Source organism: Dreissena polymorpha, chromosome 7, assembly GCF_020536995.1.
Source record: "Dreissena polymorpha isolate Duluth1 chromosome 7, UMN_Dpol_1.0, whole genome shotgun sequence".
Taxonomy (NCBI): Eukaryota; Metazoa; Mollusca; class Bivalvia; order Myida; family Dreissenidae; genus Dreissena; species Dreissena polymorpha.
Genome location: NC_068361.1, coordinates 85306482 through 85332696, shown reverse-complemented (window position 1 = coordinate 85332696; position 26215 = coordinate 85306482). Strand labels below are relative to the sequence as shown.

Sequence of the window (26215 nt, the reverse complement as noted above, 5' to 3'; positions counted from 1 at the left end):
TTCCAATGTTCATGAAGTACAATTTTATATCGCGGTGGCCGACATGGCCACCACGTCAAGAAAGCGTGACTACTCTACTCGATTGTCAAACTTAGGACTCTCTTCATACAACGCAGATGCCAATTTATACAATAATGGACAAATAAATTGGGTGACGGCTGTCTGGATGATTGACTTTAACATGAGTTGAATTACCTGATACGGGATGGCTTTATGTGTGACTTACATATCTTGTGCATATATATGCCAATAATTAAGCGAGACCACGTTTGTTTAACTGCATATATGAAAGTTCACCTGTCATTTAACATGAAAATATACACAAATTAACAGTGCTGCATGTGCTTACCATAGACATAACTAATTAGTGAACCCAGCCATGGGCAATAACTTGGTGCATTTTTCTCGTCTAATTTGACGATGACATATGATGCCCATTTATGCATTTCTTCATGAAGACAGATATTATGTATTCAGTTACACCGAACAAGGAATATACATGAAATACACCAATTATGCGACAATGTTCATGTGCAGATAAGAGGTGGGGTGTGCAAAGTTGCTTTTACAATCACAGTTAGCTGTTAAAAACATTTATCACTCAAAACTGAGTTCATTGGTTGTATTAATGTTTTTTCAAAGACGAATTGAAATGCCTGCTTTATCAGCTTGGTTTGGGTGTTTGGAATATAGATGGTACCAGCTTGCTAATTTGCAAAAAAACAAACAATATTTGTCGTCTATCGTCAACTGTTGTGCGCGTGTGCGAACATTTTTACTTCAACAATAAATCCTCTTAAACCTCTGGACCAATACTGATAAAACTTGTGTTTTTCTAAAATGTATATAGTAGGAACTTACAAAAATCGTCTTCTTCATAACGGTAAACACTAGTAAATGCATTGATTGTTATTGTAATGTAATGTACACATGTACTCGCTTACAGCGCGAACGGCCCACCCAATCTGCACATTACCTGAATGCGTCTGAAATGCATTTTAGGGCGATGTCTTCGAAGTTAAAAACGCAGTCAATTCCTAATTTTTGAGAAACGGACCTACCCATAACATTCATCTATTACAACTCTATAAATAATACCTTGTTATTGAAATATATAATAGACATTTGTTTAAAATAACTATAATCGATGATAAATTTATTATAATGATTTTGATAAAATATCTTTGACGAAAGCTTGAATATGCAACATTTTCATCATGATGCACCAATAATTTTCACGACCGTTTGACATTTGTTATGATATCTTCATTAATCAACTTACGCGTCCAATGAACTGGAATCTGTTCTTTATTCGTTTCGATTATGGTTAGAATAACGTTTAACTTTCAGGCTCGTAGCTGCCTGTTGTCATGGTACGCAGCTGACTACACATTGTCCGAAGAATTAAAAAAAAGAGAAGTTCAAATCTACAATTAAAAACTAACCCCTTAATAGGGATATGGTGTGTATTTCTTGCGACCAAGACTCCGGCCACAGTTTACAGCATTCATCCAAAATAATAAAATTAGTAAAATACCATTAATGTGGTTCCGCTTATTTGTACTGGTAGTAAACTGGTATTTAATCGTACAGTACTGTAATATCGTTTAGACATACCCCCCTTGAAAATGTGTGTCTGCCGCGATTATTCAAATTGGCTGGCATGCAATCTTCATTTCCTCCATATCCCAATATTTTGCTTTAATACCCACCGATCAACGACGAGATACGATTCAAAATGCATAACTGTCACATTAAGAATTTTGCAAAGACTGATGCACTTCAAAATAACACGGTAGGGTTATTTGTGCCATGTAAACAAGCGTTGCATTGAGAATCCAACAAAATGGTTTGTTCATTGTAATATAGGCTAAATAAGTGCAAGTGCAAAGCAAATGGAGTCAATATTATTACATGTTCATGCAGTCTTATCGTGTTACACCGTTTTCAAACAAGTAAAATTCGATCAGTATGAATTTTATACAAATAAAAAATGAATGCACATGGATTTTATAAAAGATTACAAACTTTTGAACAAATATAATGGTGTTTCCCAATCTTTTCCGCTGATAAGGTCGAGTGATGACGCGCACATAGTTTTATCCAGTGTAAACATCTTTCCATGTCCACATTTGGCGTTTGAAAGGGTAAAAACGGTACACCAGTCATATGCGGTTTGTGGCAATAACGGCTGTCACTATTGCACGTTCCCCAACTGCATCTTTTTGTTGGCATTACGACGTTTTAATGGAAAATATAGCGAACTTCTCAAATGTAAGTTATCGGTTTAAATTTTCGCGCCAGCCTTTGTTTGTACCTACCGCGCGTGCTCAAATATCGGAAAAACCCAGACCGGAGAGTTCCGAATAACAACTATTGGTGGTATATAGCCTCAACGAGACTGCCATTTTTATGAGTGAGAATTTTTTCATTCTATGTGCAGAAAAATGGCGGAAAATCCACCACAAAAACGCCTGAAAAGGGCGGGACGAACTTTTAGTGAAATACACAGTCGCTTGATGAAATTTAAAAATGAAATTTTAACTGCGATGGACAATCTTAGGACGGATCAGTGGATAACCTTTTGCTTTGTAAAAATCCTTCATTGTAACGGTGCGTACGCGTGTAGCTTTTCAAAGGCTTGGTGTAAGACACAGAGAAATCTCGACGATGTCGATGAAAACAAACGGTCAATCGTATTGCTTTCTGATTTATTTGACTTTGAGGTTATTACCAAATTTTTGGAAAAGGATGGTGACATTGTCAATAAAATGACAGAAAACCAGATAGCCGCTTTCGACAGACTGATCACATTTTTGGAAAATATAGAGGGTAAGTTTTCCTTTAGTTCTTCTTGAATGCTCTGAGCTTTTATGAGTACATACGTACAGCTCATAGTTCCACTTTGCAAAGGCAAAAACTATGTAAAAAAAATCTGTCACAAGTATGTCTATAAAATTGAGTTCAATCAACCTAATACATTGTTACAAACACAATACCTGTGGCAATCGACATCAATTTGCATGTATTTTGTTGAGAAATGCTCAAAACATAAACTTGATAACAAATTGTTTTATGGCGGAAGTTGTGAATTGTCGATTAGCAGGCTTTCTGAAAAGTCCCAAACAGTGCCTGTCAACCGGACAGGCTGATGGAAAAGTAAGCCTGTCCGGACAAAAATTCACCTGACCGAACAGCGTGAGTTTATAACTGAAGAATTTAGTAAAGTTTAACTCATATTTACATTGTATTGCAATGTGCAGCCTGTGTATAAGTATTGGACAACTATAAGTAATTGATTTTGGAACATATAACATCAAATCATGTGTTTTTATGCAATTGTAACACACTTTAATTTTGAAATATGGGATTCATTCAATATAATATGTAATTATGTAGTCAACTTGTAAAAAATATACTCATATATTCTCCGTACAATAGCAATCTTTTACAAGACTTTCTGTTTTATATTATCAAAAATAAAATGATAATGGGCTTGGCATTATGCGATATTACACTGATATAAGCACATTTCCGTGTTATTTCATACGTTCTGACGATACATAAAGAAAAACATTGCTTATATACATGTAGATGCATTTGCTGTCCCTTAGAAAGATAAATTTAAATAAATACCTTTCTTACTAGAGTCAAGTTTTTAAGGCTTCATTTCAAACCCTTAGATATTGATGAGCAGCAAAAAGCATAAATTCTGAACAGTCTGCAAGTTACTCGCAGACCCTTCTTGTTTTATGCTGTTTGCACATAGCAATTTTAACTTTGTTTCTGAGTGGGAGAGGGTCAAAAAGCCAATATAAATGTATGAACTGAACTTGGGACACACAATATCATCAATTGTAATATATTATTCAAGCATTTCTTATTGAAATTTATTTTATAAAACTAACTTTCTCCAAAATCTTTTGTGGGATGTTAACTTTGTTATGTTTCAAAAAATGGCCATTTGTGTAGATATACCCAAGTGACTTTTGTACACAAATAGCATTAATAATATTAAAATTTATTGTTCTTAAATAGTTTGATAAAGCAAACATAACAGCATGCAAATAATTGTTATAGATCTTACATATTTGTTTTGAAATGTCATTTTCAGAGAAATAAGATTCCAGTCACATACTGTATGATACTTGATTGTTTGTTTAACAGGATTATCAAAATTGAACAATTGCATTCAAAAAGTGTTAAGGAAATAATAAATTTTATTCTGATAAAATAGAGCAGAAAGACATGATACATTTAATAAAACAAAACAAGGACTGTCTTGATATGAAAACAAAAAATATAACACAATGTGGTGATATCCAAAAGTAGGAATCATTTTCAACAAAGTCTTCACAAATTGATTTACGCCACAAGTGACTTAAGAGACCTTCTTCTAACAAATCAAGTCTCATACAAGTTCTTTGCTTCTTTATTCTGTCCTGTCCATTGTATAAGCATTCTGACTTTCAACTTTTTTAGAATGTTTATATCACAGATATTTGATAATATATATATAATAAAATACAAAAGTAATATATTCTGTTTTTTTCTAACTGCCATTACTTTTTCTTCTTCTTTTTCTTGCCACCCTTTTTCTTTCCACCTTTTTTCTTTCCTCCCTTTTTCTTTCCTTTCTTGCCTTTCTTTCCCTTTTTGCCTTTCTTAGGCTCTGCCCCATCTGGTAGGGCATAGTCTGGTATCTCTGGCACATCAGGAATATCTTCAAGTTCTGGTAAGTCTCCACGCATTGCGTCATTGAACAAGTTCCATAACGCTGACTCATGTTTTAAAAAATCAATGGGCCGCAGCCCTGATGATGTTTTAGCATCAATTGTTGCACCATTTAAGAGCAAGTGTTTCACAACTTCTGCATGTTTTCCTATAAAAAAGGATAGTATGTCTTAAAATTCACTGTAGTTTATTACACAAATTTTGCTTATAAATTGAAGAGGGCACAAAATTGTGCAAATAAAAGTAAATTATATAGAATCTTTCCTAAGCAGTACTAATAGTAAAATACTCCTTGTTAGTGTGTAACATCATTTTATACTTGTTATTTAATTATTATGTTTGAATGTTTTATACAATACATGTTAACTGTTACAGATTAAAAATTGTTTTGTTTTGTTCTGTTAATTTATTACAATTGTACTGACCAAGCAAATCATCGTAAAACAAGGGCTGTTTGTAAAACATGCATGCCCCCCATATGGGTAGTCCGTTGTAGTGGCAGCCATTGTGTGATACGTTTTTTGTCACTGTGACCTTGACCTTTGACCTAGTGACCTCAAAATCAATAGGGGTCATCTGTGAGTCACGAACAATGTACCTATGAAGTGTCATGATCCTAGGCAAAAACATTCTTGAGTTATCATCCGAAAATCATTTTACTATTTCGGGTCACCGTGACCTTGACCTTTGACCTTGTGACCTCAAAATCAATAGGGGTCTTCTGCGAGTCATGATCAATCTACCTGTGAAGTTTCATGATCCTAGGCATATGCGTTCTTGAGTTATCATCCGAAAACCATTTTACTATTTCGGGTCACCGTGACCTTGAGCTTTGACCTAGTGACCTCAAAATCAATAGGGGTCATCTGCGAGTCATGATCAATCTACCCATGAAGTTTCCTGATCCTAGGCGTATGCATTCTTGAGTTATCATCCAGAAACCATTTTACTATTTCGGGTCAATGCGACCTTGACCTTTGACCTAGTGACCTCAAAATCAATAGGGCTCATCTGCGAGTCATGATCAATCTACCCATGAAGTTTCATGATCTTAGGCGTATGAGTTCTTGAGTTATCATTCAAAAACCATTTTACTATTTCGGGTCACCGTTGAAGTTTCATGATCTTAGGCGTATGAGTTCTTGAGTTATCATTCAAAAACCATTTTACTATTTCGGGTCACCGTGACCTTGACCTTTGACCTAGTGACCTCAAAATCAATAGGGGTCATCTGCGAGTCATGATCAATCTACCCATGAAGTTTCATGATCCTAGGCGTATGCATTCTTGAGTTATCATCCGGAAACCATTTTACTATTTCGGGTCAATGCGACCTTGACCTTTGACCTAGTGACCTCAAAATCAATAGGGGTCATCTGCGAGTCATGATCAATCTACCCATGAAGTTTCATGATCTTAGGCGTATGAGTTCTTGAGTTATCATTCAAAAACCATTTTACTATTTCGGGTCACCGTGACCTTGACCTTTGACCTAGTGAACTCAAAATCAATAGGGGTCATCTGCGAGTCATGATCAATGTACCTATGAAGTTTCATGATCCTAGGCCCAAGCGTTCTTGAGTTATCGTCTGACATCCACCTGGTGGACGGACCGACCGACCGACATACCGACAGACCGACATGAGCAAAGCAATATACCCCCTCTTCTTTGAAGGGGGGCATAATAAAACAAGGGCTGTTTGTAAAACATGCATGCCCCCCATATGGGCTGTCAGTTGTAGTGGCAGCCATTGTGTGAATACGTTTTTTGTCACTGTGACCTTGACCTTTGACCTAATGTAAGTTATCATCCGGAAACCATTGTACTATTTTGAGTCACTGTGACCTTGACCTTTGACCTAGTGACCTGAAAATCAATAGGGGTCATCTGCCATTCACAGAGCTCCAGATAAGGGTCGTATTTTCGTAATTACGAATTATTTTCAAGTCCGTTACGTATTTATTTTAAAATCTTGTCGTACCATTAAGAATTACAAAATCAAGTTACGAATATTATTTTTACATCGATTCGTATCGATTTTTATTGAGTTCTTTTCGCGTATTTAAGATCTTTGCGGTGCATATATAGAATGGTTCTCGGGTTTGTTTAACAAAGCGCATTTTTTCTAATAAAAGCGGCGTATACAGTCTATCTGTCAAAAAACAATGGCGGCGCCCAGAGAGCGTCCTAAAAAACTGCAAAGCGTCCAAAAACACGATTTTAACATATTGTACGCAAAGTGAGCCGAAGTTAAATGTTTAGAAAGACATTACAGTAAAGATCTTATACGATGTTGTATGTTCAGTTGCCGACACAGTCGGAAAAGCTAAACAAAAACGCGACACGACGGGTCCAAACTTAAACACACAAAAAAACATTGAACGAGTGGAAGGGACAAGTCCCGTGGCTAATCGTTATAAAGATTGAAGGGGAGATCCGTTTTCATTGTGAAATATGTAAAAATTCATCTAAGGCATGCAATCTAAGCACAGTTTGGGCATATGAAGGTATTTAAAGAATAAAATTGTATAATACTGAAAAGACACTGTTGAACTCGTATAAATAAAGTTGCTAGTATGTTTATTTTGATTTTTTTTTGCATGAAAATAACCATTATTATTTATTTTTAGGTCATTTAGAAAAAATAAGAATTATTTTCCAAAACTAAGTAGTAACGTTAAGAATAAAATTTCAGAGTTAAGAATTCTTTTTGAAAATCTGGCAGTAAATTGAGAATTTCACAAAACCTTATCTGGAGCTCTGAGTCATGATCAAGGGGGGAGCGAAAGGGGGGGGGGTATAATGTGTCGTGTGGTAATTTCTTAGATGTTAAAAAAAAAAAAAAAAAAATTGGGGGGGGGGCTGGAGGGGGGTAAGGGGGGTGGGGGGGGGGTGAGAGAGGAGTATAATGTGGGGTTGTGGTAATTTATTAGATGTTTAAAAAAAATAAAAGTATATTTGGGGCGAGGGGAGTGGGGGGTAGGGGGATGGGGGTGAGAGGGGGGTATAATGTGTGGTGTGTTAATTTATAAGATGTTTAAAAAAAAAAAATTGGGGGGGGGGGTAGGGGGGGGGTCGGGTGAGAGGGGGGTATAATGTGGGGTGTGGTAATTTATTAGATGTTTAATAAAAAAAAAATTGGGGGGGGTTAGGGGGGTAGGGGAGAGTGAGAGGGGGGGTATAATGTGGTGAGTGGTAATTTATTAGATGTTTAAAAAAAAAAATTGGGGAGGGGGGTGGGGGGGGTGGAAGGGTTGGGGGGTGGGGGTGAGAGGGGGTATAATGTGGGGGGTGTTAATTTATAAGATGTTTAAAAAAAATAATTGCGGGGGGGGGGTGGGGGGAGAGAGGGGGGTAAAATGTGGGGTGTGGTAATTGATAAGATGTTAAAAAAAAAAAAAAAATTGGGGGGGGGGGAGTGGGGGAGGGGGGTAGGGGGGGTGAGAGGGGGTATAATGTGGGGTGGGGTAATTTATTAGATGTTTAAAAAAAATGGGGGGTGGGGGGGTAGGGGGGTGGGGGTGAGAGAGGGGTATAATTTGGTAATTTATTAGATGATGTTTAAAAAAAAATCGGGGGTGAGGTTGGGGGGGGGGGAGGGGTTCTGGTAGGGGCGTGGGGTATTGTTTGGGTGGAATCCATTGTGGTATTCAGGTAAGTGTTGTTTTGTCAAAGTAATAATAAAATGTGATCATAAAAAATAACAAATGATCTCACACTGACATGAACAAATATCCTCTATTTATTAACCATGAAATTTAAACTTATTGCATTTGTTTCCCCTGTATATGAGAAAGATATAATAGTGTATTACCATCCCTGTCCTGCTTATATTTATATTAATCAACAAAATTAAACATTAACACAATATTTAATATACAAAATATACAAAAAATCTCATATTCTGATAATATTTTTACTGATCAACTTTATTTTACTCAAAGGATGATGTTTCATTGGACTGATAATTATAGATTTAGGATTACAGACCAGTTGCTTCAGTTATATTGTTCAGAGTTCACCCTGTTGGCCACGAATGCGTTCTTGAGTTATCATCCAAAAACCATTTTACTATTTCGGGTCACCTTGACCTTTGACCTAGTGACCTCAAAATCAATAGGGGTCATCTGCGAGTCATGACCAATGAACCTATGAAATTTCATGATCCTAGGCCCAAGCGTTCTTGAGTTATCATCCGGAAACCACCTGGTGGACGGACCGACAGACCAACAGACCAACAGACCGACAGAGCGACATGAGCAAAGCAATATACCCCCTCTTCTTCGAAGGGGGGGCATAATTAATAACAGTGAACACGCTTGTTTAGTAAATCTTATGCAATTCAATTTGTCACTCTTTAAAAGAAATAAACAAGAGATGTGTTTGTCATAAACACAATGCCCTCTATTGCATCGCTTTGAAATAAAATTTCAATATATCATTTGGCAGGTTTAGAAATTATCTCCCTTTTAAAGCTTATTACTTCCCTTGGATTGTTTTTTTTTTACTTTTGACCTTGAAGGATGACCTTTCACCACTAAAAATGTACAGCTTCATGGGATACACATGCATGCCAATTATCAAATTGCTATCTTCAATATTCAAAACGTTGTGATCAAACTTTAACGAAGGGTAAAGTTTTAGTAAAGAAAATACAATGATATTTGACCTTTGACCTTGAAGGATGACCTTGACTTTTCATCACTCAAAATGTGCAGCTCCATGAGATACACATGCATGCCAAATATGAAGTTGCTAGTATCTTCAATATTGCAAAAGTTATCAAACTTTAACCAAGGTAAAAAAATTTGGACAAAATGACAGACAGGTCACAAACAATAAATCCCCTCTTCTTCAAAGAAGGGGGCATAAAAACGATATGCTCTAGAATAATATGCAAATACCCTTCGCAGCCAAGTGGAGTGAAGTGACTAGACCAGATTGCTTGGCATTGACATCAGCACCCGCCTCGATAAGTAGTCGTGCCACTTCAGCATGGCCCCCTGAAAAATGAACAAATATAACAGATGAGCTGCAATGTCAGAAAACTGGGCTTAAAGGGTTGTCACAGATAATCCAAATGCTGTATGCACAGGCTAATCAGGGACAACTCTTTCCATTAAGAATAGATGTCCTGTAGATGAACATTTCCATATGAGTAAAGTTAATTAGATTGTGCTGACTGCACAGGCTAATATGAGACAACACTTTACCCACATGCATTGAGCCCAGTTTTCATAGAGTGCAGCGCATATGGCACTTTATCCCATCATCAGACGTGCATTGTCGAAATAAACCACTGTGGAATAAATTTTCCTTTATTTCAGCAGTGCTGAAATATAGCTGTCACGCGCGGCGAAGAATGTTCATATTACTCGGAATCAACTATAAAGTAATCATTTTTAGTAAAATCGAATCAGATTCAACAAAACAAACAATTTGATACCAAGATGTAATATAGTTTTATCACATAATGCAACTCAAAAAGCAAATAAACATTATTTACAAATATTAAGTGCGCGTACTCGTGACGTCATTATTAACACGTCATTCGACACAATGCATGTAGTTTCACGCTAAAGATGCAGTTGTTTAGTGTCTGTTTTTTTCATTAATTCTTAAAAATCGGGGACCTGGAGGTATAATAAACGAAAAAACAGGTTGGTTACTGATCTTTTTGTAATGTATTAGGCTCGACACGATTAAAATAATGAAACAATGTTTGCTTAAAATATCTTTGGAATTTTCCGTCTAGTTCGATTTTCCTATTCTATGTTTAAAGAAATAATTTACGACTAAGAAAATTGATGGGATAAATCGAATACTAGGTCGGTGCCGAATAAAGCAAAGTTTATCTTGCTCGGCACGAAAATCTGAACCACTCGCCAAGGCTCGTGGTTCAGATTTTTTAAGCCTCGCAAAATAAACTTTGCTTTATTCGGCACCGACCTAGTATTCTCTATATGCACTGTCATTGCTTTTAGCAGAAACATTTCATTATGGTTCAAGAAAGGTACTTGCATTTTTATTAACCCAAGAGGTTTCAAAAGTGAACATTCTGATATGTTTACAAATTAAAGTGCCCACATCTACTATGTAAATTAAACAAGAGTTCTATTGTGGAATGCAATGCCCCCCTACTGTGCTTTAAAGCCACAAAGCATGCCCCAATATATGTATCCCGGAAAAAGCATCTTTTTGGAAATACCCACTAATCTGCTGGTACAAATAAACATGACCCATTTTTAATCCTTTCAAAATCACACAATGTATCAACCATTATTATTTAAAGGAAGCTTTCATTGGTTGATATAATGGACCAGCTTTGTTTGTACCGGGGTGATTAGTGGGTTTTTCTAAACTCGTGCTTTTCCGGGATCAGTCTATTAAAAAAATCATGACCAAGTTATTGTCTATTGATATTTGACGGGCCTTAGACAGTATCTGAAAGAGTTTTTGAAAACAAGGGCTGTTTGTTAAATATGCATGCCCCCCATATGGGCTGTCAGTTGTAGTGGCAGCCATTGTGTAAATACGTTTTTTGTCACTGTGACCTTGACCTTTGACCTAGTGACCTGAAAATCAATAGGGGTCATCTGCCAGTCATGATCAATGTACCTATGAAGTTTCATGATCCTAGGCGTAAGCTTTCTTGAGTTATCATCCGGAAACCATTTTACTGTGTCAAGTCATCATGACCTTGACCTTTGACCTAGTGACCTGAAAATCAATAGGGGTCATCTGCGAGTCATGATCAATGTACCTATGAAGTTTCATGATCCTAGGCGTAAGCGTTCTTGAGTTATCATCCGGATACCATTTTACTGGTTCGAGTCACTGTGACCTTGACCTTTGACCTATTGACCTGAAAATCAATAGGGGTCATCTGCAAGTCATGATCAATGTACCTATGAAGTTTCATGATCCTAGGCGTAAGCGTTCTTGAGTTATCATCCGGAAACCATTTTACTGTGTCTAGTCACCGTGACCTTGACCTTTGAACTAGTGACCTGAAAATCAATAGGGGTCATCTGCGAGTCATGATCAATGTACCTATGAAGTTTCATGATCCTAGGCGTAAGCATTCTTGAGTTATCATCCGGAAAGCATTCGGTGGACGGATCGGCGGACCGACCTACCGACATGAGCAAAACAATATACCCCCTCTTCTTCGAAGGGGGGCATAAAAATGTGGAACTGGAAGTGTTTTTTAAAGAACATTCCAAAGTCCCAGGCCATAACTTTTTCAAAAATCAATGGACTGAAACAAAACTCACACTTCATCTAATCATGTAGGTAGACTCACACACCAAAAATCAGCTCAATATCGGAGAGGGTTGTGTAAAAACACTCCGGAAAAAGAAAATTTTAAGTCCACAGGGGTTTTTCCAGCTATTTTGGGAAAAGGAGTCTGGTCAAATAGGGATTTTTTAATCGATAAAAGTGGCAATTTGGGGATTTTTATCGACAAAAAGGACCAAATTGGGATTTTTTTTAGCAACAAATATTGACACAACAGGTCTTTTCCTGGCCATTTTTGATACAAATCATATATATAATGGTGATATTTTGTAGGTTGTTAAAAAATTAGATACAGAGTCTAATAATCATCAGTAATAAGACACTTCATTCAAAAAAAAAAAAAAAAATTTTTTTTTTTGGGGGGGGGAATTGGGATTCTTTTTACAATTTTGGTTTGGGATCGGGTTCGTTTGCTTTGGGATCTGGCCCGTTTTATGGCCTTTTTTACATAGCAGAAAAACCCCTGGTCCAAGGCATGTAACTTTGCCAAAAAACAATGGACCCGAAAAAAACTAACACTTTATCTGTAGTTCATGTAGTTAGACTAAATACAAAAAATCAGCTCAATATCTGAAAGCGTTGCATAAAAAATCTAAAAAAAACTGAAAATTTCTAAGTCCAAAGCCCAAACCTTTGCCAAAAATCAATGGACCGAAACAAAACTCACACTTTTTATGCCCCCCTTCGAAGAAGAGGGGGTATATTGCTTTGCTCATGTCGGTTGGTCGGTCGGTCAGTCGGTCCGTCCATCCGTCCATCCACCAGGTGGTTTCCGGATGATAACTCAAGAACGCTTGGGGCTAGGATCATGAAACTTCATAGGTACATTGATCATGACTCGCAGATGAACCCTATTGATTTTGAGGTCACTAGGTCAAAGGTCAAGGTCACAGGTGAAGGTCACAGTTACTGGAAATAGGCATTTTAAGGATTTAGCATGGTTCAAACAAGGGAAACAACTACAGTTTATGCATGTTCTTTTTATTACAGATTTGCCTCCCTTTAATTCATTCAAAATCTCATTTTACAGCAGAGATTCCAAATATGACCTGTAAATGAGCCCCATATTTACTGCCAGTGCTAGGTTACCTTTTCCCATTTGATCATTCTTAAGTATTGGTATTGTAATGCTGCTACTGCTGCTGCTACTGCTACTGCTGCTACTACTACTACTACTCCTACTACTACTACTACTACTACTACTACTACTACTACTACTACTACTACTACTACTACTACTACTACTACTACTTCTACTACTACTACTACTACTACTACGACTACTACTACTTCTACTACTACTACTACTACTACTACTACTTCTACTACTACTACTACTACTACTACTACTAACTACTACTACTACAACTACTACTACTACTACTACTACTACTACTACTACTACTACTACTACTACTACTACACCACCACCACCACCACCACTTATTCTACCATGTCTACTATTACTACTTCTACTACTACTGCCACTACTACTACTACTTTTACTACTACTACTACTTCTACTACTACTACTACTACTACTACTACTACTACTACTACTTCTACTACTACTACTACTACTACTACTTCTACTACTACTACTACTACTACTACTACTACTACTACTACTACTATTACTACTACTACTACTACTACTTCTACTACTACTACTACTACGACTACTACTACTACTACTACTACTACTACTACTACTACTACTACTACTACTTTTACTACTACTACTACTACTACTACTACTACTACCACCACCACCACCACCACCACCGTTCACAGTGACAAAAAACGTATTCACACAATGGCTGCTACTACAACTTATAGCCCATATAGGGGGGCATGCATGTTTTACAAACAGCCCTTGTTCTGTAAGTAATGTAGGTAGACTCGCATCCAAAAAAAGCTACATATATATCTGAAAGAGGTTCGTAAAAAAACTCTGGAAAACCGAATATTTCAAAAATACAAGGCCCATAACTTTGCCATTTCAACAGTCACAGAGTGAGAAAATGGTGCGGCCAGTCAGGAACTCAAACCTGAGACATCTCACTTACAGGGCAAGTGCTCTCCCGACTGAGCTAACTGGGCCACCACACAACCTCTCCCCTAACGTGACCAAGTTTAGACCGTAACATAGACCCCCACTTGAATATGTATTCGTCCTTTAATACAGGGATTCAGGGTAATATATATAAACAATATATATACAAAATATATATAACCATGGGCCACCATATATAGGAGCATACCCAGGTAACGACACGGGCCCCACTTTGAGCGCCAAATGTCACAGGGTGAGAAAATGGTGTGGCCAGTCAGGGACTCGAACCTGGGGCATCTCACTTACAGGGCGATTGCTTTCCAGACTATGCTAACTGGGCCACCACACAACCTCTCCCCTAACGTGACCAAGTTTAGACCGTGACACAACGTTACAAATCATGTTTTTATCAAGATAGGTTATGGCGTCTACTTTGTAATTTCATGTGATGTCATCGTAGCAGAAGAAGCCGCGTAAAACAGAAGAACAAAAGTTCTTGTAAAGAGTATCTATAGCATGCAAATATTGAAATTGGAACAGCCCATCAAAATTCATGACTCAAAAAGGACCTTACTTTCAAGATGACGGCATGACATTATCAACATCAATTATTTTGATGAATACAGATGATAAACATTTGAAAAAAAGCAACAAATGTAAAGACCAACAGTTAATAATTATGTTTATAATGATTAATGGTAATACATTTATAAAATATTTGCAATGTAACAGCTTTATGAAAATTAGCCACGACTCAAAAAGGATGCAAATTTATCTCACCAGGAATAAAAGGGAATGAAAAACTTTTTGCATATAAAATCAGTTTCTCTGTTGGTTATTAATGTAAGGTCCAAGTACATACATACAGCTCAGAGTTCTTCCTTGTAACCCATTTTTTTTATGTCAAAAAATTATGTGATATGTATGTCTATAAAATCGAGTTTAATCAACCTAATACATTGTTACAAACACAAAACCTGTTATTACCGGAGAGTCAATAGCTGGGAGTTGGATTATTGCAACTAAATTAAGTCTATGACAAACAAGAAATATCTTTTAAAAGATATACGGCATTGATGTTGTAATGTTTGCGACCAGTGAATGGAGATGGAATGAAGCGACCATGTATTTTAATGAAGGTAGTGAGTGATAATAAGATAATATATTTTAATGGACATTTATTAACAAATAAAAATGAAGAACAAGAAGAGGTGAAATTGTATGTTTTATTGTCAATAAGTAATGTAATTACTAGGTTTTCATAATTGAACGAGTAATACATTAGTTTCAATAGGAAAAGAAAACATATTCGCCACTGAAATACTATGAACATAATGTTGGAATGAAATAAAAGATAAAGTGTTATAATGTGTACAGATATTAAACAGTTAGTAGAGGGTAAACATAAAAGACTCCATATTGCAAGCATCATAGTGATATGATTTTTTTGCAGAAAAACAGAACTTTATATACAAGAGCACCGCCTTGCGGGTGCAGACCGCTCATCTATTTTCTTTTTAAAGGTGAAGGGACTCTCAATTTCAATCACAAAGGAGGGAGGGGTGGAGTGAAGAGGGATGTATAGTGTGGGGGTGTGGACATTTATAACATTATCTTCCAAAAATGCGGAAAAAAAAATGCAAAAAAAAAAAAATCTTTGGGGGGGGGGATGGGGGGGGTATAGTGCGAGGGTGTGGTGGTTATTTGTGAGATGATCTTAAAAAAAAAAAAATTAGGGGGGGGTGGGGGGGGGGAGGGGATTCTTGGATGCGATGGTTGGACGGTATTTCAAAAATAAAATAATAAATATTTGTGTTTTTTAACCGTTTAAAAAAAAAATATTGGGGGGGGGGGGAGTGGGGTGGGGCGGCGGTATAGTGTGAGGGTGTGGTGGTCATTTGTGAGATGATCTTAAAAAAAAAAAAATAGGGGGGGGGGGAATTCGGGGGGGGAGGGGGGTAGGGGGGGAGGGCACGGGGGATGGTTTGGGTGGAGTCTATTGTGGTATGTCAGGTAAGAGTAGTTTTGTCAAAGTATCAATTTAATCTAATCATAAATAAAGAAGTTATGGCAATTTTAGCAAAATTTAATAATTTGACCTTGAGAGTCAAGGTCATTCAAAGGTCAAGGTAAAATTCAACTTGCCAGGTACAGTAACCTCATGATAGCATGAAAGTATTTGAAGTTTGAAAGCAATAGCCTTGATACTTAAGAAGTAAAGTGGATCAAAACACACAATTTAACCATATATTCAAAGTTACTAAGTCAAAAAAGGGCCATATTTCCGTAAAAATGACAACCACTGTTATTCAACTTGTCCTTTTACTGTCCCCTTATGATAGTTTGCGAGTGTTCCTAGTATGAAAGCAATATCTGTGATACTTTAGGGGTAAAGTGGACCAAAACACAAAACTTAACCAAATTTTCAATTTTCTAAGTATAAAGGGCCCATAATTGCGTCCAAATGCCAGTCAGAGTTACATAACTTTGCCTGCACAGTCCCCTTATGATAGTTAATAAGTGTTGCAAGTATGAAAGCAATAGCTTTGATACTGTAGGAATAAAGTGGACCTAAACACAAAACTTAACCAAATTTTCAATTTTCTAAGTATAAAAAGGGCACATAATTCTGTCAAAATGCCAGTCAGAGTTACATAACTTTGCCTGCACAGTCCCCTTATGATAATTAGTAAGTGTTGCAAGTATGAAAGCAATAGCTTTGATACTTAAGGAATAAAATGGACCTAAACACAAAACTTAACCAAAATTTTCAATTTTCTAAGTATAAAAAGGACACATAATTCTGTCAAAATGCACGCCATAGTTATCTTACTTTGCTTGCCCAGTCCCCTCATGATATTAAGTAAGTGTACCAAGTTTGAATGCAATAGCATTGATACTTTCTGAGAAAAGTGGACCTAAACGCAAAACTTAACCGGACGCCGACACAGACGCCAAGGTGATGACAATAGCTCTTTTTTTTTTTCAAAAAATAGATGAGCTAATAAACAAGAGGGCCATGATGGCCCTGAATCGCTCACCTGACTCATTAAGATCAGATGAAAACTATGACCTCTATTGTCTACACAATGTTTTTCTATGATTTGACCTAGTGACCTAGTTCCTGACTCTAGATGACCCAAATACAATCCCAATCCAGATTTCATCAAGATAAACATTCTGACCACAGTTCATAAATATTGGATGAAAACTGTGACCTCTATTGTCAACACAAGGTTTTTCTATTTATTTGACCTAGATTTTTACCCCAGATGACCCAAATACAATCCCACCCAGATTTCCTCAAGAATTCTGACCAAATTTCATAAAGGTTGGATGAAAACTGTGGTCTCTAATGTCTACACAAGGTTTTTCTATTATTTGACCTAGTGACCTAGTTTTTGACCCCAGATGACCCAAATAAAATCCCAACCCAGATTTCATCAAGATAAACATTCTGACCAAATTTCATAAAGATTGGATGAAAACTGTGACCTCTATTGTCTACAGAAGGTTGTTCTATTATTTGACCTAGTGACCTTGTTTTTGACCCGAGATGACCCAAATACAATCCCAAACCAGATTTCATCAAGATAAACATTTTGACCAAATTTCATCAAGATTGGATGCAAACTGTGACCTCTACTGTCTACACAAACAAATTGTTGACGGACGGACGCACGGACACACGCAGGCACGCACAACGAACATCACACGATCACATAAGCTCACCATGTCACTTCATGACAGGTGACCTAAAACGATAAACATGAACAGTTGTGGTTAAAATCCCATAGAAACAAGGGCTGTTTGTAAAACATGCATGCCCCCCTATATGGGCTATAAGTTGTAGTAGCAGCCATTGTGTGAATACGTTTTTTGTCACTGTGAATGGTGGTGGTGGTGGTGGTGGTGGTGGTGGTGTAGTAGTAGTAGAAGTAGTAGTAGTAGTAGTAGTAGTAGTAGTATTAGTAGTAGTAGTAGTAGTAGTAGTAATAGTAGTGGTAAAAGTAGTAGTAGTAGTGGCAGTAGTAGTAGAAGTAGTAATGGTGGTGGTGGTGGTGGTGGTGGTGGTGGTGGTGGTGGTGGTGGTGGTGGTGGTGGTGGTAGTAGTAGTACTAGTAGTAGTAGTAGAAGTAGTAGTAGTAGTAGTAGTAGTAGAAGAAGTAGTAGTAGTAGTAGTAGTAGTAGTAGTAGTAGTAGTAGTAGTAGTAGTGGTAGTAGTAGTAGTAGTAGTGGTAAAAGTAGTAGTAGTAGTGGCAGTAGTAGTATAAGTAGTAATGGTGGTGGTGGTGGTGGTGGTGGTGGTGGTGGTGGTAGTACTAGTAGTAGTAGTACTAGTAGTAGTAGTAGAAGTAGTAGTAGTAGTAGTAGTAGTAGTAGTAGTAGTAGTAGTAGTAGTAGTAGTAGTAATGGTAGTAGTAGTAGAAGTAGTAGTAGTAGTAGTAGTAGAAGTAGTAGCAGTAGTAGTAGTAGTAGTAGTAGTAGTAGTAGTAGTAGTAGTAGTAGTAGCAGTAGCAGTAGCAGAAGCAGTAGCAGCATTACAAGACCAATACTTAAGAATGATCAAATGGGAAAAGGTAACCTAGCACTGGCAGTAAATATGGTGCTCATTTACAGGTCAGATTTGAAATCTCTGCTGTAAAATGAGATTTTGAATGAATTAAAGGGAGGCAAATCTGTAATAAAAAGAACATGCATAAACTGTAGTTGTTTCCCTTGTTTGAACCATGCTAAATCCTTACAAGTTTGGAAAGAATTGGATGAAAAATTTGGACTTTATTGCATAAACACCATTTTCTCAATTCAAGGGGAGGTAATTCTGTACTTCATGGACCAATAATGCTCATTTTTTGTAGGGTTCATGTCCTCATTGATATTAAGACACTGTGCAAATTTGGAAAGGATCGGACAAAAAATGTAGAAGATTTTTGAAAGTTTTCACAAAATAGGCAAAAACGAATAAACATGCAAAGTTCAACGAGCTCCTGCGGCCATGTTTTTTGACGAATCAAATTTCTTTGAACAACTTTTTCAGGGGAGCCTTCAAAGGTCATCCCTGTGAAATTTTTTGAAAATCTGATGAGCGGTTTCTGACAAGAAGATTTTTTAAGGTTTTTACCATATATGGTCATGGGGGCCATCTTGGTTATGTGATCAATTTTTTTTTAACAATTCTTTTGTCCCATGACCTAGGGATGCTCCACATGAAATTTAGTTGAAATGGCTCAATGGTTTAGTAGAAGAAGATGTTTACAAATTGTTTACAGACAGACAGACGGACGGATGCCGGACGCTGAGTGATCACAATAGCTCACCCCGAGCTATCGCTCAGGTGAGCTAAAAATGAACAAAACAAAGTGCAAAGAAACATATTCACACTAATAAACGCAAATATTGATTATAATAAATCAAAGACAGATATATTTCCAACACCTATATATTTCCTTAGTATCGCAGGCTACCGCCCCCAAACCCCCGCTTTGTCGATAGTGGTTAACAACTGCGTACCGGTAAAGTGCAATCTAGCCTGTTTTTGTAGTGTTTAGTGTGGCCGCTACGGCAAGTAAACAATAGATTCTTTTAATTGTAGAGACATGTGATTAATGCTATACTGCTTCGTAAACTAAGGAGAAACGTTTCGATGTAATGTTTAGAGGATGTTTTGTGTCATGAATGTTTTTAGTTTATTGTAATTTTAATGTAATTTACAATATATTCATATTTCAGTTCAAATGATATGCATCCAATGTTTTAGTCTGGGAACCAGACTACCAATGTTTACGGTGGTTTTTGTATTATAGACAAGTAAACGCGTGATGTCACGCGCACATGCAAAGTGCAAAGTTTAGACTCCGCTGACTGGTTGGCAAAAAGAGATGGAATTCATATAAGCTCATATAGAGACGGTGAACAGATTCATCGATTTTATTGATAATCATGCACTATATCAAATAGAATTTTATAAAATATATTTGAATAAAACATAAGCATGCAAGGAAATGCATTTTAGGGATGATTTTATTGTTGTTATTTTTTGTTTTTACTAAAAACGAACTCGGGAGTAGAACACAATCTACGAGCTCGGTATGTGGTTACCACAAATTATATCTCTCTGCTTAGCACATCATTTAAGATTAAAAAGCTCAGAAATGTAAATTCTTTAATAATAAATTTAATTAAATGAAAGAACACAATTAAGGATGAAGACAAACAACAAAAAGATCAATTTTATGTAAGCAACATATAGTTCTGATTTGAACTTTAATATGTCTGTAAAAACTTACCATGTTACATATTAACTCTTTCAGTGCTGGAACCAAATTTTGAAGGCCTTTGCAAACAGTTTGGATCCATATAAGACGCCACACAATGTGGCATCTCATCAGGATCCAAACTGTTTGCTATGCTAATAGTACTCTTTGAAAAACATCAAAGAAAATGCTAATTTTTTAAATACAGCAGACGACATTTTAGCAGACGACAAATTTCCCACCATGCAAAGGGTTAAATAAATTCCCTTGATAAATGTCATTGCTTTTATTTAATTGTTCGCACCAATTTTGACACTGTTTAAATGTTTCATCCTGTTTAACCCCGGTGTTTAATTGCATCTTTGTTTATCACAAACTGATTATCTCGTTATGATCGGATACTGTCCAGACAGTTACAATGAAAACATGGTGTCATAAACCCAGGGACCTATACCTGGGGTGCCTGCATAAACCGCATGTGGCAGATGATTTTATGGTCATTGAACACAATTTATGATACCTCCATGTCATGTCTTGGCATATTGAGCAGTCATTTAGGCCATATTTAAAAGCCAAATACCGAACAGTTGCTTTAATAAAATATGTTAACATATTTTAAAATATTGAAGATATTAGTCCAAAATGTATTAGCAGGATTAAGTGTATATATATTAGCCAGTTTAATCACAATAAACAGTGTTTAATAACTATAAATTAAAAAAAGGGTGCAATTTTACTGCTACACAATTAATGTATATAACGATTACTGGCCAATATAAAATCGGCAATTACGTGTAAACATTGTATGTTAATTTCAATAACAGCAGGTCACGGAACACTACCATCATGAAAACAAGCAATCAACAATTCTTGCGTAAAATAAATTAAATATATAGTTTTATTTATCATAAAATGCTTGATAGTTACATGTATCACTCCTTAAAATCACTTACAATTGTTATGTATTCCGCTTTTTTAGGGCTTTGTTTTATAATTGTGGCGTGTTGAGAAAACTGGGCATAATGCATGTGCGTAAAGTCTCGTCCGAGATTAGCCTGTGCAGTCTGCACAGGCTAATCAGGGACGACCCTTTCCGCCTTAACAAGATTTTCGGTAAGAAGGGACTTCCTTTAAACGAAAAATACCATAAAACCGGAAAGTGTCGTCCCTGATTAGCATCTGCAGACTGCACAGGCTAATCTGGGATGACACTTTACGCACATGCATTAAGCCCAGTTTTCTCAGAACACGACTCAATTGATTAAATGAACCTTTTACAGATTCGATCGCTGATGAACAATAATAATGTCCGCACAACTTATAATTGTGATCAAATAAATATATGTTTTATTATTTTTGAAATATCATATATAAAGGAAGGACAACTCCGGGGTGGCCCCCTTGAAAGAAAATGGCAGACTCCATAGTGACCCACAAGACAAGGCGAACATCTTGAACAAACAATACCAGTCAGTATTCACCCACGACACGGGGAGTGACACAAACCCTACGCCAGACGGGGAACCAGCACCAACCATGCCCAATATCGAAATCACATCCCATGGAGTGCTGAAGCTACTACAGAAGCTAAACCCCCAAAAGGCAACCGGCCCAGACATGCTTCCAGCAAGGGTCCTCAAGGAACTGGCAAATGAATGTGCACCGTACCTGGGCTACATATACCAGAAATGCCTAACAACAGGCTCAATTCCAGATATATGGAAGACAGCAACAGTTTCAGCCATATTCAAGAAGGGGGACAGGTATAAAGCGAGCAACTACCGCCCTGTATCTCTCACTTGTATATGCTGCAAGATGCTAGAGCACATCATTGTCAGCAACGTCATGGGACACCTGGACAGCAACAACATCCTAACCGACTGCCAACATGGTTTCAGAAGGCGACGGAGCTGCGAAACACAACTCCTAACCTTGTCAGATGAACTACTGAAGTCCTTAGACAAAGGTAAACAACACGACCTAGCCATCCTGGACTTCAGTAAGGCGTTGACAAGGTCCCCCACAAGCGTCTGCTGACAAAGCTGCACCACTACGGTATACGCGGCCAGACATTGGAATGGATTAAAGCCTTCCTGACCGACAGAACGCAGCAAGTTGTTGTAGATGGTGCTACCTCAGACCCTGCCCCAGTAGTCAGCGGAGTGCCTCAGGGGAGTGTGCTTGGACCGATCCTCTTCCTGGTATTTATAAACGACCTCCCCCTTAGAGTTTCATCCAAGACAAGACTCTTCGCGGATGACTGCGTGGTCTACAGACAAATAGACTCAGATAGCGATTGCGACCATCTGCAGGAAGACCTCCATCGGTTGTGGCAATGGGAGAAACTCTGGGGAATGTCATTCCACCCAGAGAAGTGCAGCATCCTGCGAGTCCACAGAAAACGATCCCCATTACTGCGCAACTACACCCTCAAAGGCCATATACTCGCCAGTGAAGAGACGTCAAAGTACCTCGGAGTGGAACTGACGAAAGACATGTCCTGGAAACCTCACATCCAGACTGTAACACGGAAAGGAAACAGCACGCTGGGATTCCTCCGCAGAAATCTAAGGATTGGCAACGAGAACGTAAAAAGTGCTGCCTACTTTTCACTCGTCCGTCCACACCTGGAATACTGCAGCACGGTCTGGAACCCATACCAGAAGGACCAGATTCACGATCTGGAGATGGTCCAGAGAAGGGCAGCCAGGTATGTGACGAACCGCTACCATAACACTAGCAGCGTCACATCCATGCTTGACCACCTGCAATGGGAAACCCTGGAGTCACGGAGGACAAAGGCCCAGCTGACGATGATCTACAAGATATCAAACAATCTCATAGACATCCCAGCAGCAAAATACCTCTTCCCAGGCTCAAGCAGAACCCGATCAAGCCATGACATCAAGTTCCTGCCTATCTCTACATCGACATCCTACTACAGGCATAGCTTTTTCCCCGGTATTATACCGACCTGGAACAGCCTACCAGCCGCTGTTGCAGAATCCCCTGACTTGGTATCTTTCAAGCAGGGACTAGCAAACTTAAGTTTCTAATCAAGTCGTCAGCGCCAGCTACAAAGTAAACCCCAATGACATCTCATGGCTGTGCCGGTTGAGGTTCAATCCTCTCCGCGGCCACCGTAGCCGGAGAGGCATGAGGTAGAGGGATGAAACGTAGCTGGGGACGCATCTGTACTGTCCTTCTGACTTTTAACTATCAAACTCTTCTCACTGTACTATTTTCCCATTCTTACTTTATCTCTTCACCACCCGTCGCATAATTGTCAAGTTTGACGGCAGCGACGTACGATGTACATGTAGATAAAAATCTTACTATAAGAAAGAATACGGCTTATTAATTTTTTTTGTTTTGTGGGATTTTCAGTATTTAGTCTTCCGATCATGTTTACTCTGATGCTAATAACTAATACGTAATTATATAAAGACCAAAATATATTTACGTAAAACAAATTATTGGTACTAAATATGATTTACTTGCGATATAATTTAAGAGATTTGATGTTTATTTCGGATCATTTTATCGTTTTATTGCCTAAACAAAAGTCCTTTATACATGTTTTACATTACTGTAACCAGTGTTATGCCAACCAGTCAGTGCGCATGCACGGAAAATCCCAAATGTAAACAATAACAATTTACTCGTCTATTAGACAATGCACAATTCGGGTTTATTCATTTTTCGGACCTATCATGAATGAAGGTCATCTAAGGTGAAAAGTGACGTTAAACAGCTACGCCGAAAAACTCATAGTATGAGTTTCACAGCCAGTGGCAGTGTTTACCTTCGCAAGCTCTTGCTAAAGCACTCTTTCCATATTCATCCTTAGTATTTGCGGGAACATGAAGACGCAGAATCTTTGTAACTGTCCCAATTTCACCCTTTTCGCATGCCACAATAAATCTGTCCCTGATATCCTTTCCTATAAACGTTTTATTTAGGTAAATATGTGACATTTTGGCATTGTGTTGTCATGTAAATTTCACAATTGAAGATTACTGCCAAGGGAGTTAAATCGTCCATACACAGGCTGTAAGCTACTAAATTTTCAAACTGTAGACGGTGGACCAATCACCAATATAAAGAAGTGAAACTCAAACTGCTGGTGCAGTATTGAATTCTCAGTATATACAATAAGTTGGTCCTTTATTTAAGGCAAGTGGCCATTTGACAAAACAGAACAAAACAGCACAATACAAAACAACATACACACATATAAGAATAAAGCTGGGGTCACCGCCTTGCAACGGTCAATGCAAAGCATTGGGGGTTTAAACCGGTTTTAGAGCGCTCAACCTCACACTTGGCCCAGCAATATTCATGATACATTTAAGTGTAAATAAAATTTAATCTCATAGCATTGCAACTTAAATTAAACAATAATAAAAGGGAATTAAAACGCATACAATTTAATTACCATTTAATTACTCAATGGTCAAAGTATAAGAAACAAAAGAACACAAATGGCGGAATCAGTAGTATACTTCAAACCAGACATCATCATTGGCTGTGAATCGTGGTTGTCAGACGATATTACAAACTCTGAAATATTCCCTGAAAATTACCAGACAAATGTCCATCGTAAAGACAGAAATCAAAACGGAGGCGGTGTATTCATAACAACTCAAGACGATAGTAACACTGAGTGCGAAATAATTTGGACTGAAATTCAAAAAGAAGTGAAAAATGTTGTAGTGGGCTCCTACTATCGACCACCAAGCGCAGATATCAGTGCCTTAGAGTACCTAAATGACTCGATATGTAAAATTAAACAAAAATGTAAAGACAAAATAATCATTTTGGCTGGAGATTTCAACCTACCACACATTGATTGGAATTCATTGGCGGTAAAGTCTGGATGTAACCAAGCTAACCAACACCATTATCTCTTAGACATTGCAGAAGAACACAGTCTTGAACAAGTACAAATGAACTTAACAAGAAATGATCATTATCTCGACCTTTGTTTTATTTCCCACCCAAGTCTAGTTAAATCATGTTACACAGCGCCTGGTATCTCAGACCATGAAACAGTGATCATAGACTGCGACATTAAGCCAAAATATAACAAGCCTAAAAGAAGGAAAATCTACAATTATAAGAAAGCAAATTGGAGTATTATACAAACAAACATGGCTGAATTATCTTCCCAAGTGTGTAATATGTCATCACCAGAAAAATGCTGGAACACTTTAATAAACGGTATTAACAGTGCACTTGATAAAAACGTACCATCAAAACTAACATCTAAAAAACACAGTCATCATTGGATTACATCAAGTATGAAAAATAGAATCAAGAAAAAACATAAACTACACCAAAAAGCTAAACAAACACAGGCATCAGAAGACTGGGACCAATTTAAACTTTATAAAAGTAAACTACAGAAAGAACTAAGGAATGCACACTGGTCCTACGTGAATGAATCCCCATCAAAGTCCATGGAAGATGGGAACAATAAGTCTTTTTGGAAATATATAAAATCAAAACGCACAGACAATGTGGGTGTATCAGCACTAAAAAGTAATGGAAAATTATATCAGGACAGTCAATCAAAGGCTGAAATTCTAAACAAACAATTCAAATCAGTATTTACCAAGGAAGACCCAAAAGAAAGAAACCCCGAGTTAAGTGAACCTTGTTACCCTGAAATAACAGAATTAAACATAACAATTCCTGGAGTAGAAAAACTTCTGAAAGCACTGATTGTAAATAAAGCTAGTGGACCGGACAGTATTCCGAATAAAGTACTCCGCCATTGCTCAGAGGAACTTGCACCTGCAGTAACCCATATCTTCCAGTTAAGCCTATCTACAGGCATCTTACCAACAGACTGGAGAAACGCAA

The 26215-nt window shown here is 37.5% G+C and overlaps 3 protein-coding genes across 6 annotated transcripts in view; 2 read left to right on the top strand and 1 right to left on the bottom strand.

Annotated features, from left to right (window-relative positions):
* LOC127837572 (uncharacterized) overlaps nucleotides 1-26215 on the top strand; it is a 386512-nt gene that overhangs the window by 1318 nt on the left and 358979 nt on the right. The window contains exon 1 of one of the 2 annotated variants that reach the window (XM_052364782.1): nucleotides 2208-2832. The exons of the other annotated variant lie outside the window; for it this stretch is intronic. The gene's annotated coding sequence lies outside the window, so the exon portion shown is untranslated. Of the gene's footprint in view, nucleotides 1-2207; nucleotides 2833-26215 lie in introns of those variants that run through there. 2 annotated transcript variants of the gene reach the window in all.
* Nucleotides 1-26215, top strand: part of LOC127837564 (uncharacterized) — a 147055-nt gene that overhangs the window by 97052 nt on the left and 23788 nt on the right. The gene's annotated exons all lie outside the window — the stretch shown is intronic.
* Nucleotides 4203-24356, bottom strand: LOC127837594 (uncharacterized). Its single transcript, XM_052364851.1, has 3 exons — nucleotides 24153-24356; nucleotides 9640-9738; nucleotides 4203-4882 (listed from the first exon to the last, which is right to left on the bottom strand). The coding sequence occupies exons 1-3, from the start codon at nucleotides 24322-24324 to the stop codon at nucleotides 4563-4565; spliced, it is 591 nt and encodes a 196-aa protein (XP_052220811.1). The 5' UTR covers nucleotides 24325-24356; the 3' UTR covers nucleotides 4203-4562.